At 33.2% G+C, this 13,257-nt stretch overlaps 1 protein-coding gene and 1 long non-coding RNA gene across 2 annotated transcripts; one reads left to right on the top strand and one right to left on the bottom strand.

Annotated features, from left to right (window-relative positions):
* The first annotated feature begins 5,962 nt into the window (after positions 1 to 5,962).
* Positions 5,963 to 10,887, top strand: LOC146886865 (uncharacterized). Its single transcript, XR_014994276.1, has 2 exons — positions 5,963 to 6,173; positions 9,730 to 10,887. It is a non-coding gene; the product is annotated as an uncharacterized LOC146886865 (long non-coding RNA).
* LOC114181165 (small ribosomal subunit protein eS7-like) lies at positions 10,619 to 12,997 on the bottom strand. The gene is made up of 6 exons (XM_028067524.2): positions 12,820 to 12,997; positions 11,863 to 11,948; positions 11,694 to 11,767; positions 11,488 to 11,611; positions 11,143 to 11,325; positions 10,619 to 11,045 (listed from the first exon to the last, which is right to left on the bottom strand). The coding sequence occupies exons 2-6, from the start codon at positions 11,935 to 11,937 to the stop codon at positions 10,926 to 10,928; spliced, it is 576 nt and encodes a 191-aa protein (XP_027923325.1). The 5' UTR covers positions 11,938 to 11,948; positions 12,820 to 12,997; the 3' UTR covers positions 10,619 to 10,925.
* Positions 12,998 to 13,257: the final 260 nt, after the last annotated feature.

Raw genomic sequence — 13,257 nt, 5'->3', positions numbered from 1 at the left:
CTCCTTTGTTTTTAGCACACTTTGGCCACTTTTTGGAGACATATGAGACACATTCTTTGTCTCCTTTTGTGCTAGAACGAAATTAGCCTTGCACACACCATAGTTGGCTCTTTTGTCTCTCATTTTTGTAACCTTATTTGACCTAGCTTCTAGAAGCTAGGGTTAGGTTTTTGTAGAGACATCCTTAGGTATCTTTTATTTGCTTAGAGGCCCCTAAACTCTTCTATATAAGGGGTTCTCCTAGACATGTAAAAGGGTTGAACATTTTGAAGTAAAAACACTCTTGTGTCTCAACCATTTGTGAGAGTTTCCTCCCTTGGGAGTGAATACTTTTAAGCCTTATCTTGCATAGCAAGTGGCGGCACACATCCACTCATCTTCAAGGTTGCCATGGCTTCTAGCCTAGCCTTGTAGTGGTGTGCTTCTCACATTTTTACCATTCCTTTCCTTTCCATTTTATGTTTTCTTCTTCCTTTAATTGTTCTTGATTTTCTATGGTTTATGTGCTTTCCATTTTCTTTTTGTTTTGAATCAATCCATCATCTTCTTCTCTTGAGCTTTGTGAAAGGAACCTTCACATCTAGATAGCTTGCTATCTTAATGTCCAGTGGGGATTTCACTTAGCTTTCTTAATCAACTCACACCATATTCAACAATCTTAAAAGAAAACAAGTTAATCCTTCATCAGATTTGGTCTCATTTTACTAGCTTATTTTGGTCTCGGGTTGCCTCCATTTATGCACCAATTTCGCTTAAGCTTGCTCTTGTAATTGTGAACTAATTAGGTGTCTTGGGGACCCAAAGGTGTTCAATCTCATCTCCTAATTAGAACATTTCAAACTCTATTAGTCCATCGCTTGTATTGGTGAATGTGTTGAAAGTTCTAAGTGCTTTCTCACCTTACCAGTAGGCCGCATAGAATAGAGTTATTGGTTTACGTGTTAATGGCTTGATTCAAGAGACCAAAGTCTTTAAAGTCTTGCAAATTAGGTGTTCATTTAGTGTTAATTTTTCTTATTTTTATTTGTTCATGTTTGTGTGTGTTGGTGATATTTCTCAAGTGATCTTCTCCATTTATTGCTTATGTAGTTGAGTGAGCATTTAAGTAAGTAGCAAAAGTAACCTTGCCAAGGACAAGCTTTGGTACTTAAGTAGTCCAAGTGACTCGCCTCACTTACCTGGAGGTGAAATTGTGAAAGTTTTTCTTGCTCCACTCTTTGTCCAAGTTCTTAAGTTGTCAAGATCACCATGAGTACCAAATCTCCACCAAAAAAGAGAGTTACTCGCCAAAATGGGCATCTCTCACAAAAAGATGACCATGATCCATCACAAGAGAACATCTTTTGTACAAGATGTAACATTTTTTAAAATACATGTTTTCTCATCATGGACAATGGATCTTCTTCTAATTGTTGTAGTATTAGATTGGTTGAAATGTTGAAATTAGTTAAAAATGAAGATGGGGATATCATAGTTAAAAATCAACTGAAGATACAATTTTCCATAGGGAACTATAAAGACGGAGTTTTATGTAATATTGTTCCCATGAATAATTGTCACATTTTATTAGGAAGATCGTTGGCATTTTGATAGACAAGCTATCCATAATGGTCTTTCTAACAAAATCACCATCTATCAAAAGAAAAAGAAATTTGTCTTTCATCCTCTTACCCCAACTCAGATGGTTGTGAATCAAGTGCAAATGAAAATCAATAAGGAAATAGACAAAAAAGATAAAGAGGAGAAGGAAAGAAGAGATAGAGAGTGTAACATCCCGACCGGATATTACAGATTTAAATATTAAAATAGAGAAATATAATTAAACTGCATTTACTGAAATATCATTTTTTCAAAACACAGGAAAATTTTAAAACTTTTATTACTTCAAAAATAATACAAAAATCCATGATAATAAATACTATTATAATTGTCCAAAAGTCTAGTAATATCCATGTTTACAATTTATTTGAAATCATAAAAACAATATAAAACTATGAGAAAATTCTTCTCCCAAGTCTAGCCCCGCTCAAGCTCTACGCTCCACCAGAACCACCTACAACGTCATCTGCTCCCGTGTACCGCATACACGACATCGCCAAACGCAATCAAATAGGGTGAACTAAAGGAATATAAACATATGCAACAATTTATATAACAAAACACACACATTAAAGGAACTCCATCCTTTGGTCTCATCACACATGGCCACCACCATGTAATCCATGTTCTACGTCTTTGGTCGATAATCTCAAGCTATCGTTGCTTTCTAACCTACAAGCCACCACTTGTAGAACACATGCGCGAACACTCGCTATTCTGAGCCACAACTCAAAGAATGCTCGTATTACCCTCCATCCTGAGCCACAACTCCAAGAATACAGCATCTGACCCTTGAGATATCGCCAAAGCCTCGTAGACCACGCACCTCCAAAGCAAGCAAAACACAATGTCTGCTTCCTAAAAAAAATCGCCTGGTACTCCACACGAGTCGCCAGGCGCAAAAGGCTTCCAGACCGCCTAGCGGGGGACACGTGCCGCTAGGCGCCAAGCGCCTTTGATGCTACTGTTTCTACAAGTATCGCCTGGCGAGACAACCCTTATCGTCAAGCGTTATACACTTCAATTCTCTACTAGTTTTGTAGCTATCGCCTGGCGGTCAAACACTACCGTCAGGCGCTACACCAATACTTGTGCAATACTAGTTTTTAAGCACCAGAACAAAGTAAAATCAATCCATTCACATTTCATATATATATATATATATATATATATATATATATATATATATATATATATATATATATATATATATATTCCCCCTTTAAATCCATGCTAGCCTTCAATTCTAACTTATGAATAACGCATGCTCAAACAAATATAAGCAACAACACTTTAACAATTTAAACACATGATCCTATGCACCATGTATTTTAAAGACTACAAAATCAGCAATATTGAGTTACGTATATCTTTAGCTACTAACCTCCAAATAAAATCTCCACCGTTAAAGTGAAGTACCACATGTTATGGACCACCTGTCCAAATTTCACCTACATCGAACGGTTAACGAACCGGGAATTGTAGTTTTACAAAAACTACGCGAACAAGAAAAATGGTGGCGCCTAGCGCCCAGAAATCAGGAGCATGGCGCCTAGCGGTACAAAGCCAGCGCCGGGCGGTTCCAATTCTACAAAAATACGAAAAACAACGTTTTTCGTGAATCAGAACACCACACATCACTGGTATGGCGCCTGGCGGCCAATTGGGTGCCGCTAGACGATTCCTGCTGTTCCAAAAACTCACCACCTCTCCCTACATCTGCGACTCCTTCAACCACCCTAAGTATTCTAGTTTTAATCGAAATACGACCCAAAAAGGCTGCACTCACTTATTCAGATTCGTGCCCATTCCTCACATTTCAAAGTACTACATTTTACTCACAATTAACACTTAATTTCCTACAACTTTAAAAATCCCTAATCATCCACCTTAAAATTCACATTCATACAATTTCTCCCCTAAATATCCAATTACAACGCAATTACAACATTTATTGATCCTCAATAACCAATACATATATGAATTCCATTTTCCTTCGATTAAAAACGTTCCAGAACCCCAAGAACAGCAAAATCGAACCAAATTGGTCCGCATCGCCTGGCGGGTGTTCATTACCGCCAGGAAATTCAATAAAAACCTAGAAAACTTGGTGAATTAAGCATGCGTCACCTGGCGGTTAGGAGCTTATCGCCAGGCGGTTTCTCTTCAGGAACCCAAATTACACTAAGATGGGATGAGTCGTCTAGCGGGTGATGAACTGCCGTCAGGCGGTTTTTGGAAAATTCCAGAAACGTGGATTTCATGCAAATTCAGACAATTTATATTCACCAAATCATCATATAATTCATACAATTATAAAATGCATAATAAAAGTACGGTTCCAGCTCCCCTAACCTAGTTTCCTTAGCTTATTTTGGACTTGTTGTGAATTCCCTCTTGATCACCAATGATCCTCCTTTGACTTTATCCCAATACAACTCCTTGCTTCACTCAATCCTCTCAACACACTCACTAATTTCGTTCTCTGCTCTCCAAGCACAATGGCAGCCACCAAAAACTCTCTCTCTCTCTCCCTTAATTGATCACTAATTGTTGTCTTAATTGGCAATGATGAAGGAAAACGAAAATGACATTAAACTTAGAGTTAAATTGTCATTGAAGGTCCATTAATGGTTGTTTTCCAACCCCTCTTGGCTACTAGGGTTTCCTTTGCTCTTCCACCTTCATGCCAAATAAAATTTTGGCAAAAAAGCAAGTTTAGTTTGGATTCACCAAGGTTTGAACCCATACCATGCCAATTGTCAAATCAATGCATAACCATTCAACCAATTCATGTTTCATGATAATTTATATAATTCTATGATTATATTATCACTCATCATGATCCAGTACATATTTAAAATAATAATAAATTAAATAGCATGTAAATGGCATACATAAGACTTGAACCCAAGTCCTCTCACACAATCAAAGTACTTTCAACCACTTGAGCTATTACTTTTCCACATTATACATCAGAATTAAATGTCATAAAAACTCCATTACCTGTATTTATTTTACGGGTCTTATAGAGAGGCAAAGGAAAGGAAAAGACAGGAAAAGACTATAAGAGAAAGGGAAGAGAGAGAAAAGAGAGAAAAAGTAGAGTTTGAGAAGATGGTGAAAGAGGATGAAGAAATCCTTCAAAAGAAGAGAGTACTACTGATGACACCTCCCACTCCCACAATTATACTTGACTCGGAAATTTTAAAGGGAGTCTTCCAATCTTTTAACTCTTCTCATTTCCTTAATCACTCTCCTTTTTTCAACCCAATCTTTACTTTTGCTGAGTTTTTTCAAGCTAATTTTCCTTCCTATTTTTTTAAACTCCTCAAAAGATTTTGAAAAATCACACTTTTAGTTAATGTTGCCTACTAGGTTCGAGATAACTCAAAGTACACAATTATTTTTGTGAAGTAGGCCTTGTTCATCTTCAAAAAACTTTCAAATATACAACAAGATCTTATTCTTTTGTTCTCTACTTTGGATATACTCTTACTTTTGTACAGAAAATTGTTCAACTTTTGTTGAATATTTGTCATCATAAGTTTGTACGTCATTTATTATCACTTCCACAAGTGGTAAAAGACCAAGAAAAAACTTACTTAGTCAATAAAATAAGGCAACCAAAGGATGCGTTTTTTACAATCACACCTTCTATACTTGGTCCTTTTCAAATACTCAAGAAGATTAATGACATGCTTATCAATTTGATATTCCTTTTGAGTGTGGTGTTCATTCCACTTTCAATATATCTTATTTGATTCCTTTTGTAGCATCCATGGATGATAAGGAACATCAAGATTTGAGGACAAATACCTTCCAAGGGGAAGGAGATGATGAATCTGACCCAAGCCAAAATAAAGGTCCAAGCACTAGATGAACGCTTAAGAAGATTCAAAATGGTAGTGATGGTCAAGATCCTTTAAGGCCCAATGGAATCAAGCTACCTTTCAAATTGGCTAAGGAAGATATTAAAATCTAGATGCACATTTGAGTGCATGTGCAAATTCAGCCAATGTAATTGGGCCATCCTTTGTAAATATTTGTTGCTTTGAATAATTGGATCAAATATTCACCAAAGCATTGTTTAATTGGGCTCATGACCTCATTAAACAAGTTTTGTCCGAATAGATGTCTAGAAAGCATGCCACACTTAACACATTGAGCACATGTTGAAATGTGGAAGGAGTGATTTGCCACATGGTACTTAATCCACCAAATAAGGAGATTTAGATCAAGGTCTAAAAAGAATTCAACACATGTCATAAACTTAGCTTAGCTGAATTCTTCCTTCTCCTTAGGCTATATAGGAGAGCTCATATGCATTGTGTAAAGGTTACTCTTAATTTGGAATGGTAAATGTCTTGATGTTGAGCACTCCATACATTTGCCTTATTGAGAGTCATGAGAGCTAGGAATCTCCTTAGATCTCCTCTAGCCTCCTTCCTCTAGGATAGCTTCTCCTTCCTAGAACTTCATCCCCACCACACCATATCATAGCTCAAGGGCCTTCAACCTTGCTTCCATTCCATTTTCGGTGCATCAAGGAGTTTCTCCTCTCTAAAAATCGTGTAAGGAGCTCCATCAGAATCCAATGAATGTATATACATAATTGAATCTAGAAAAGTCTTTTGTGCATGATATATAGTGTGTGATCTATTTGAATTGTATGATGCCATGTTAATATTTGATTATTTATGTATAGTGATTTCTTTAATAAATTAACAAACCTTTTCTTGTTTGTTGGTTTTCTTATTTGTGTGTTCTTCTGCGATTATCTCCATTCATTGGTGTGAGTAGGGGATGATGAAAGAGTGGACGAACCATTGGATGTGGTAGAGCTTGCATTACGAGCTATAGGATACCAATTTCCTTTTTCTTATGTATGGTTGGGGAAAACTCTCTAGTATAGTAGTCCCATTGAAAATATTATATTACTACGATTGTTTCTTTTGGGATGATTGTACTAAATATTTTATACTTTTCCTCATCAACTGTTTTTGGATTATTAAATCTATAATGTCTTATTTTAATAGTTTTGTTCTATTAAAATGCAATGTTACATTCACAAGGTGAATTATTTTACAATGTCTGAGTACACAAACTCACTATTTTTCATGACTATTGAAATTTAATTCTATAAGCTCATTATCTTTTTCTTCTTCTCTTTCTCGTTTCTTATGTATTTTACTTTTTGATCATGTTTGTCTCTCTATATAGTATAATCTTTAAGATATTCTTTAATCTTTTTTTCTTGTTGATTCTTTCTCTCTCCTTTTTTGAGTATCTTATCGTTGGATAACTCCTTTGTTGTTCAAATTTCGTATTTCTTTCTTCTTTAATGTCTTCAAAATATTTGATCGTTTGTAATCATTGAATAATGGAAGTGGATCATTGAATAATAATCTTTTCGTTCAACATTCTCTTTATATGGTTTCTTAGATATTCTTCATATTTATAATCTTCATTATGCCTTTGAGATATTTTTCTATTTAATCTTCAAATGATTCTTCGTGAATTCTTCTTTCTTTAGCATTAGTACAAATGACCGTTGTAACTCAAAGATAATTGATCTTGCAATTATGTTGAATGATCTTTTTCATATTCAACAATACAAAGGAAAATTCCATATGTAATCTTCATATCTTCTCCTTTGGAATTATCTTTCTTAAAATACATGATATTTCTTCTTTTGATTGTTTTCTCTCTATAACTTCTATATTTATGTTTCTTCTTTTGAAGCCTTCAAATCATATGCTCGTTCATAACAAAATATTTTGATTTTCCACTAACGTGCATCAAGATCTTCTTATAAAAGGAATGTTGTAATATTATCTTCCTTGGACTTCTTCGTTTGTAAGATATCCTCTGTTGAAGCTTTTATATGATGAAATATATTTTTTGAAGCTTTAATCCATTACTTAATTCTTTGAGATTAGAGAGAACTTTGTTTAGGAAGGCATTTTTGTTGACCCTTTTGATCTTGTGTATTTGTCTCAAAATAAAAAAAATGATTGATATAAAAAGTATTGATATTATCTTTTCTCCAATGTTCATATTTTTCTTGCTTAAGAAAGTGTAATTAGATATAATAAAGATAAATCAAATAATATTAGTCATTTATAAAATATTTATATACATAGATAAAATGATCGTTTGACATTTAAAGTAATTTCAATTTCAAGATATAAATTTTTTGATGAAATCCTTTAATTCAGATTTGAAATTACTTTAAATGTTGTAGCTTATCAATTGGAGAATAAATTATGTAAATAACAAATTATAAGAGCAATACAAATAAGTAAGGAGTTTAAAAAAAAATTCATTATCGTTCGATGAATTTAGCCTATAGACTTGATTAGATTTTGCTTTATTGGATGATCACATGTTAGCCATTTCAAGAATATGCAATATATTGGAGTTAAACAACTTTATCAAAAATCATTAATTCCATATTCAAACAATTTATCAATAAAAAAACCAATTAATTTATATTATAAGGTATAAGAGTTAGATATTCTATGACAATAACAGTCTAGTCTTCTGTTAATATAAGATATTCAACAAATAACAACTTGAGAATTTTCATATGTAAGACTAAACATATTATATGAATAACCACATATATTTTCATTTACATATAGTGTTTGTTATTATCGAAATTAATAGGACCTTTCGTCTAGAGAGTTATTTTGTATCGTTTGGTCTGAACAAACCTAGTGTTTATATGTGTGCAAGATATCAATCTAACATCCAGGAATAACACTACACAGCCGATATTTTTTTAAAATATCTAATAGGAACTATCAATGTTGGATTGGCTATGATATTCAGGTGATGCTCCAATACCTTAGCTGGTTTTTTTAGATTTTGACTTTGCAGATTATAAGCTTGACAAGAAAAGTACCTATTGGTACTTGTCACATACTTGGAAGAAGCCTGGTGCCTTGGCACAATAAGAAGCAAACATATATTGCTTTCTCAACAATTGAAGCTAAAAGTATAGTTGTTAGAAGTTTTTGTGCGCAATTCCTCTGGCTTAAACAACAATTACTAGATTTTGGACTTTAACTAAATAAGTAGCTCTAATGTGTGATAATATTAGTCTTATTAACTAAACAACTAATTCAACGTTTATGAACGAAGCATATTGGAATAAAACATCATTTTATTAAAAACCACACTAAATTCATTAATATTACTATCAATTAGTTAACAAACATATTCATCAAACCACCGACAAGAGACAATTTCAATTATGTGAGAACTAAACTTCGTACTCTTTATTACTCTAATACCATATCTTATACTTTCTCTTGAAGAATTTGAGGATTTATAATGATCATGAAGAACTAGAAGTGTTTTAGGCTATGTTTTGTTAATTAAGAATTGTTGTAAGTTTTCTCTTTCATGATTTGATCCTAAAATTGCACTTAGACAACTTCCAATGAACTAGATCCTGCCAGATGATAAGTAGTTGTTTAATTCATTAAAAGATATTTTTAATATGTTAAAATATTCTTAGCTTGTCTAGAATGACTATAGGAAACATTTGTTAATGCATTAAACAATCATTTTGATATATTAGAGTCACGTAAAACCATTAGTTATTTTGTTGTTAACTTTCAATAGATTAAAATCATTTTAGTTTTTGAATGTTTTAAACTTTTTTATGAAGTCTCCACTTGATATGAAGTCTCCAACTCTTCTCGCATTATGTCTTCAACATGATATATATTAAAAATCTCATCTTTAAAACTAGGATTATAGAATTGAACTTAAAATCTAGATTCCAAAATTATCTAAAATCCAAAACAACACAAATATAGTTCCTTGCCACTCTTGAATCACAATTTTAGTAAAGGTGTTTGAATCACAATTTGTCAAAGGCATTTCTAGGTGAAAGCTTGATCCATATCAAGGATAATGACTCATGACACATACTTAGGGAAAAGGGAGTTCTTTAATCCCTTCCTTTGCTTTTACTTTCCTTAGTTTGAATTTCCTAAAGTTGACTTAGTTGACTTTTCTTAGTGGACTTGTTGACTTTGGTCTAAGGTTAATTTGTTGATTCAAGATTAGCTTAACCTAAGCCAACATACTAATCCAATTTTACTTATTTTGTAGGACCATTAGTAGGTGACACATGGAGAGACAAGTGGCACTTTTAGATGGCACATGTGGAGAAAAGAGGAGCAAAGCTTTCTAAACTCATCTAGAAAGGATAACCACATGCCTTGGCTACCAAGAAGTCTAAAACATCTAAAAGGAGCATCTACCTTGCCTTGTCCAAGAAGGCTTCTAGAATTTGTCTATTTGTTCCTATGTTGACCTACTTTCTAGAGTCTATGTTTTATTATTTACATTGTAATCCTTATTAGAACTTTGTATTTTTGCATTGTAATCTTTTTTAAAAGAGGTTGAACATTTTGGAAAAATTGAACACATTTATATATAGATCATTTGTAAAAGTTTCCTTCCTTAAAAAGTGAATACTTTTAAAGCTTATCTTGTATAACAAGTGACAACACACATCCACTCATTTTCAAAGTTCCCAATAATTCTAGCCTTGTAGTGACGCGCTTCTCATGTTTTTACCATTCATTTCCTTTCCATTTTATACTTTCTTCTTCCTTTAATTGTTCTCGATTTCTACAAGTTTATGCACCTTCCATTCCCCTTTTTGTGTTGAATCAATCCATCATCTTTTTTCTCTTGAACTTTGTGAAGAAAACCTTCACATCTAGATAACATGTTATTTTAATGTTCAATAAAAATTTCACTTAATTTTCTTAATCAACTCACCATATTCCATAATTTTAAAAAAGAACAAGATAACCCTACATCATAAAATAATCTAAAATCCAAAACAGCACAAATCCAATTCCTTGCCACTCTTGAATCATACCAAAGGCATTTCATCTTCAGGAGACTTCTAGTGACACCAAAAATACAGGATTGTTGATATCATTTTGAAAAATGCTTTATTTTTATTACTATCTAAATATAAAGGTACTTTTGACAAATGAGATATTTTATAAAGGCAAACTCCAATGTAAATACAAACAGTCTTGCAACAGATAAAGCCAAGCTTCAATGTTAGCCAAAAGGAAATCAATCTAAACCAAGGCCTCATCAAGCGCACACACTCTAAATACCTGTTCTACAGCCACAGAAAGTACTCCTTAGTAATTTTAATGCATCAAGGAAAAGACGCAGTAAATAAAATTCCAGAAGTCAAAATTTTGGATATTGTTCAACATGTGTGGTTGGTTCTAACAAAAACTGCAAAAAAGCTATCCTCCACTAAACCAAGCAGCTTATCAGGCTTCTGTGACTGGATAATCAAATACTACATCTTTTCCAGTAAGCTTCCTGTAAACTCCAGAAAAAGTATCCAGCTTGTACTCAGTGTTATTGCGCTCCTTGGGGTCCAAGAAAACCTTAAATTTAAAAATTGTCAAAAAGAAACAATTTATAAGTTACATGGGAAATGATAAAAAGTAAATCCAAATTAACGAAAACTTCACAAGCAATTACCTTCATTATTTTTGAACCATCAATTCTATATCTGACCCTTTTTCCAACAATCTCCGCAGGATATACAACATCCTCTAGCATGGCATCATGAACTGCAGTCAATGTCCGGGTCCTGGGACGCTGAACGGCAGAGCCCTTCTTTGGTGGCCGCAAGATCCTCCTTGTGGCAATCATAATAACATCCTGCCATTTGATATACATTCTTCAGTTAATAATACAATTCAGTGTTCCTTGAACTCACTATAACCATTAAGTGATATGGCAAATAAGTACATAAGGGGGAAAATAGAAAAGAAAACCAAAGACAAATTTATTTGTATCAATACATATTGCAGTAAATACAACCTTCCCGCTAAATTTCTTCTCCAACTCCCTAACAAGTCGGAGATGAATCTTGTGGAATGCTTTTCTCAATCTGAAAGGCACATAGATGACTACAGCCTTGCGATTATTGGCCACATCCATTTGACTGCACGAGAAAAAAAAATGCTATTCCGCTGAGAAAAACTTCTATAACCAAGACATCAATTGATTATTTGTAACATCCTTACATTGCTTGATTTATATAGAGATCCTTCAAGTCACTTTTCAGATCCTGGTTGGTATTCTCCAAGTCAAATAAATACTGCACAGTCATCAAAAACCACGGTTTCAATATTAAGAAGAATCACGATTTCGTGAAATAAATACATCCTAACGAAACAGAAAAAGGGCAACAACCTGTGCAACTGTCTCCTCAAGTTCAGTGGGCTCTGCATCCTTATCCTTGTGAATTTTCTTCCTAGAAGTGTACATTTTTGTTCAATCTGTTTCACCACATAAGGACCACTATCAGAACCTTAGCTTAGTTAACAAAAATATTAGCTTAGTTAATAAAAATAAGAATCACATCCAACACTGTTCCCTAAATCCTATTAGACGGCAAGTGACAACCAACCCGTATTCACAAGGTTAAAAGGACAAAGAAATTTAAAAAAAAATGCCAATAATTTAAAAAATAGAAATAAAAAACCACCAAATTTAAAAATTTCAGTAAGGAAAACCCATACAAAAGACAAAAGAAAGTGTCAACAACTAACAATTTTCCACCTCTCCACTCTCTCTATTCTTTTTAATTCTCACTTACTGAGCTAAAAGGCAAAATCAGAGTGAACAAATTTTTCGAAATCCTATTACGAACAAGTGTCACGTCAACCCAAAGCAATATTCATTAAGATTGCATGGGTAAAGAACTTAAAAGCTGCATAACCATAAACCTAAAAGGAGATAAAACACCACTCATCTCCGAATTTTCACTACAACAAGTATAAGATAATGTCAACAACTGAAACACTACTCTCTCTCTCTCTCTACCAGCCACAATACCAACACGCCAAAAATCCAAAAACTGAAATAAAATAAAATGAAGGACTGTATATATAATCTTGACTAAAAATTAGTTGATGTCATGCTCTCACCATTCACCAACACACTCCCGATACATACATTACTGAAATTAATTGTTCACAACCCTAATTCCAATCTAGAAGATGTTGAGTGAAATCAATTGAAGTCATCAAATTCAAAGGAAATAAAAACAGGATAATGAAGGGTTGATTAAAAATTGCTGTAACTGAGAATTAATTGAAGAAAGTAAATGGGTTACAGAGAGGAAGTGAGAGAAAGAGTTGAAAATACCAGATAGAGTAACACGCCTTGCCTTCGCCTTCACTATCAGCTTCAGCACGAACGGAAGAGGGGTAGAAAATGGAGGCGCTTGGGAGATTTTATATAAGGAACAACTTTCAGGGTTCGAGGTTGCCCTAATTTTAGATACACTAAGAGGGAAACATAATCTTCTGTTTTTGTTTTTCTTTTTTCTTTAAGTTTTGGATTTACAATTTTGTATATTCATGTAAGTTTTAATGTGTTTGCTATAAATTTTTTTTTCACAATTCATAATAGTAGTTTTATTTTTAATTATTTTAAAACTTAATTATTTTATAAATAATTTATTTTTAATTATTATTCAAAAAATTTCTTTTGTCTTAAATTATTATTTTTTTAAAAAATTGTACATATTTTTATTTTTTTAATTTTACAATTAACAACTATTTTAAAAATTAATTATATACT

The sequence above is a fragment of the Vigna unguiculata genome, chromosome 4, assembly GCF_037176805.1.
Source record: "Vigna unguiculata cultivar grain cowpea cultivar isolate G323 ecotype 2 chromosome 4, ASM3717680v1, whole genome shotgun sequence".
NCBI classification, from domain to species: domain Eukaryota; kingdom Viridiplantae; phylum Streptophyta; class Magnoliopsida; order Fabales; family Fabaceae; genus Vigna; species Vigna unguiculata.
This window is presented reverse-complemented; position numbering and strand designations above follow the sequence as displayed.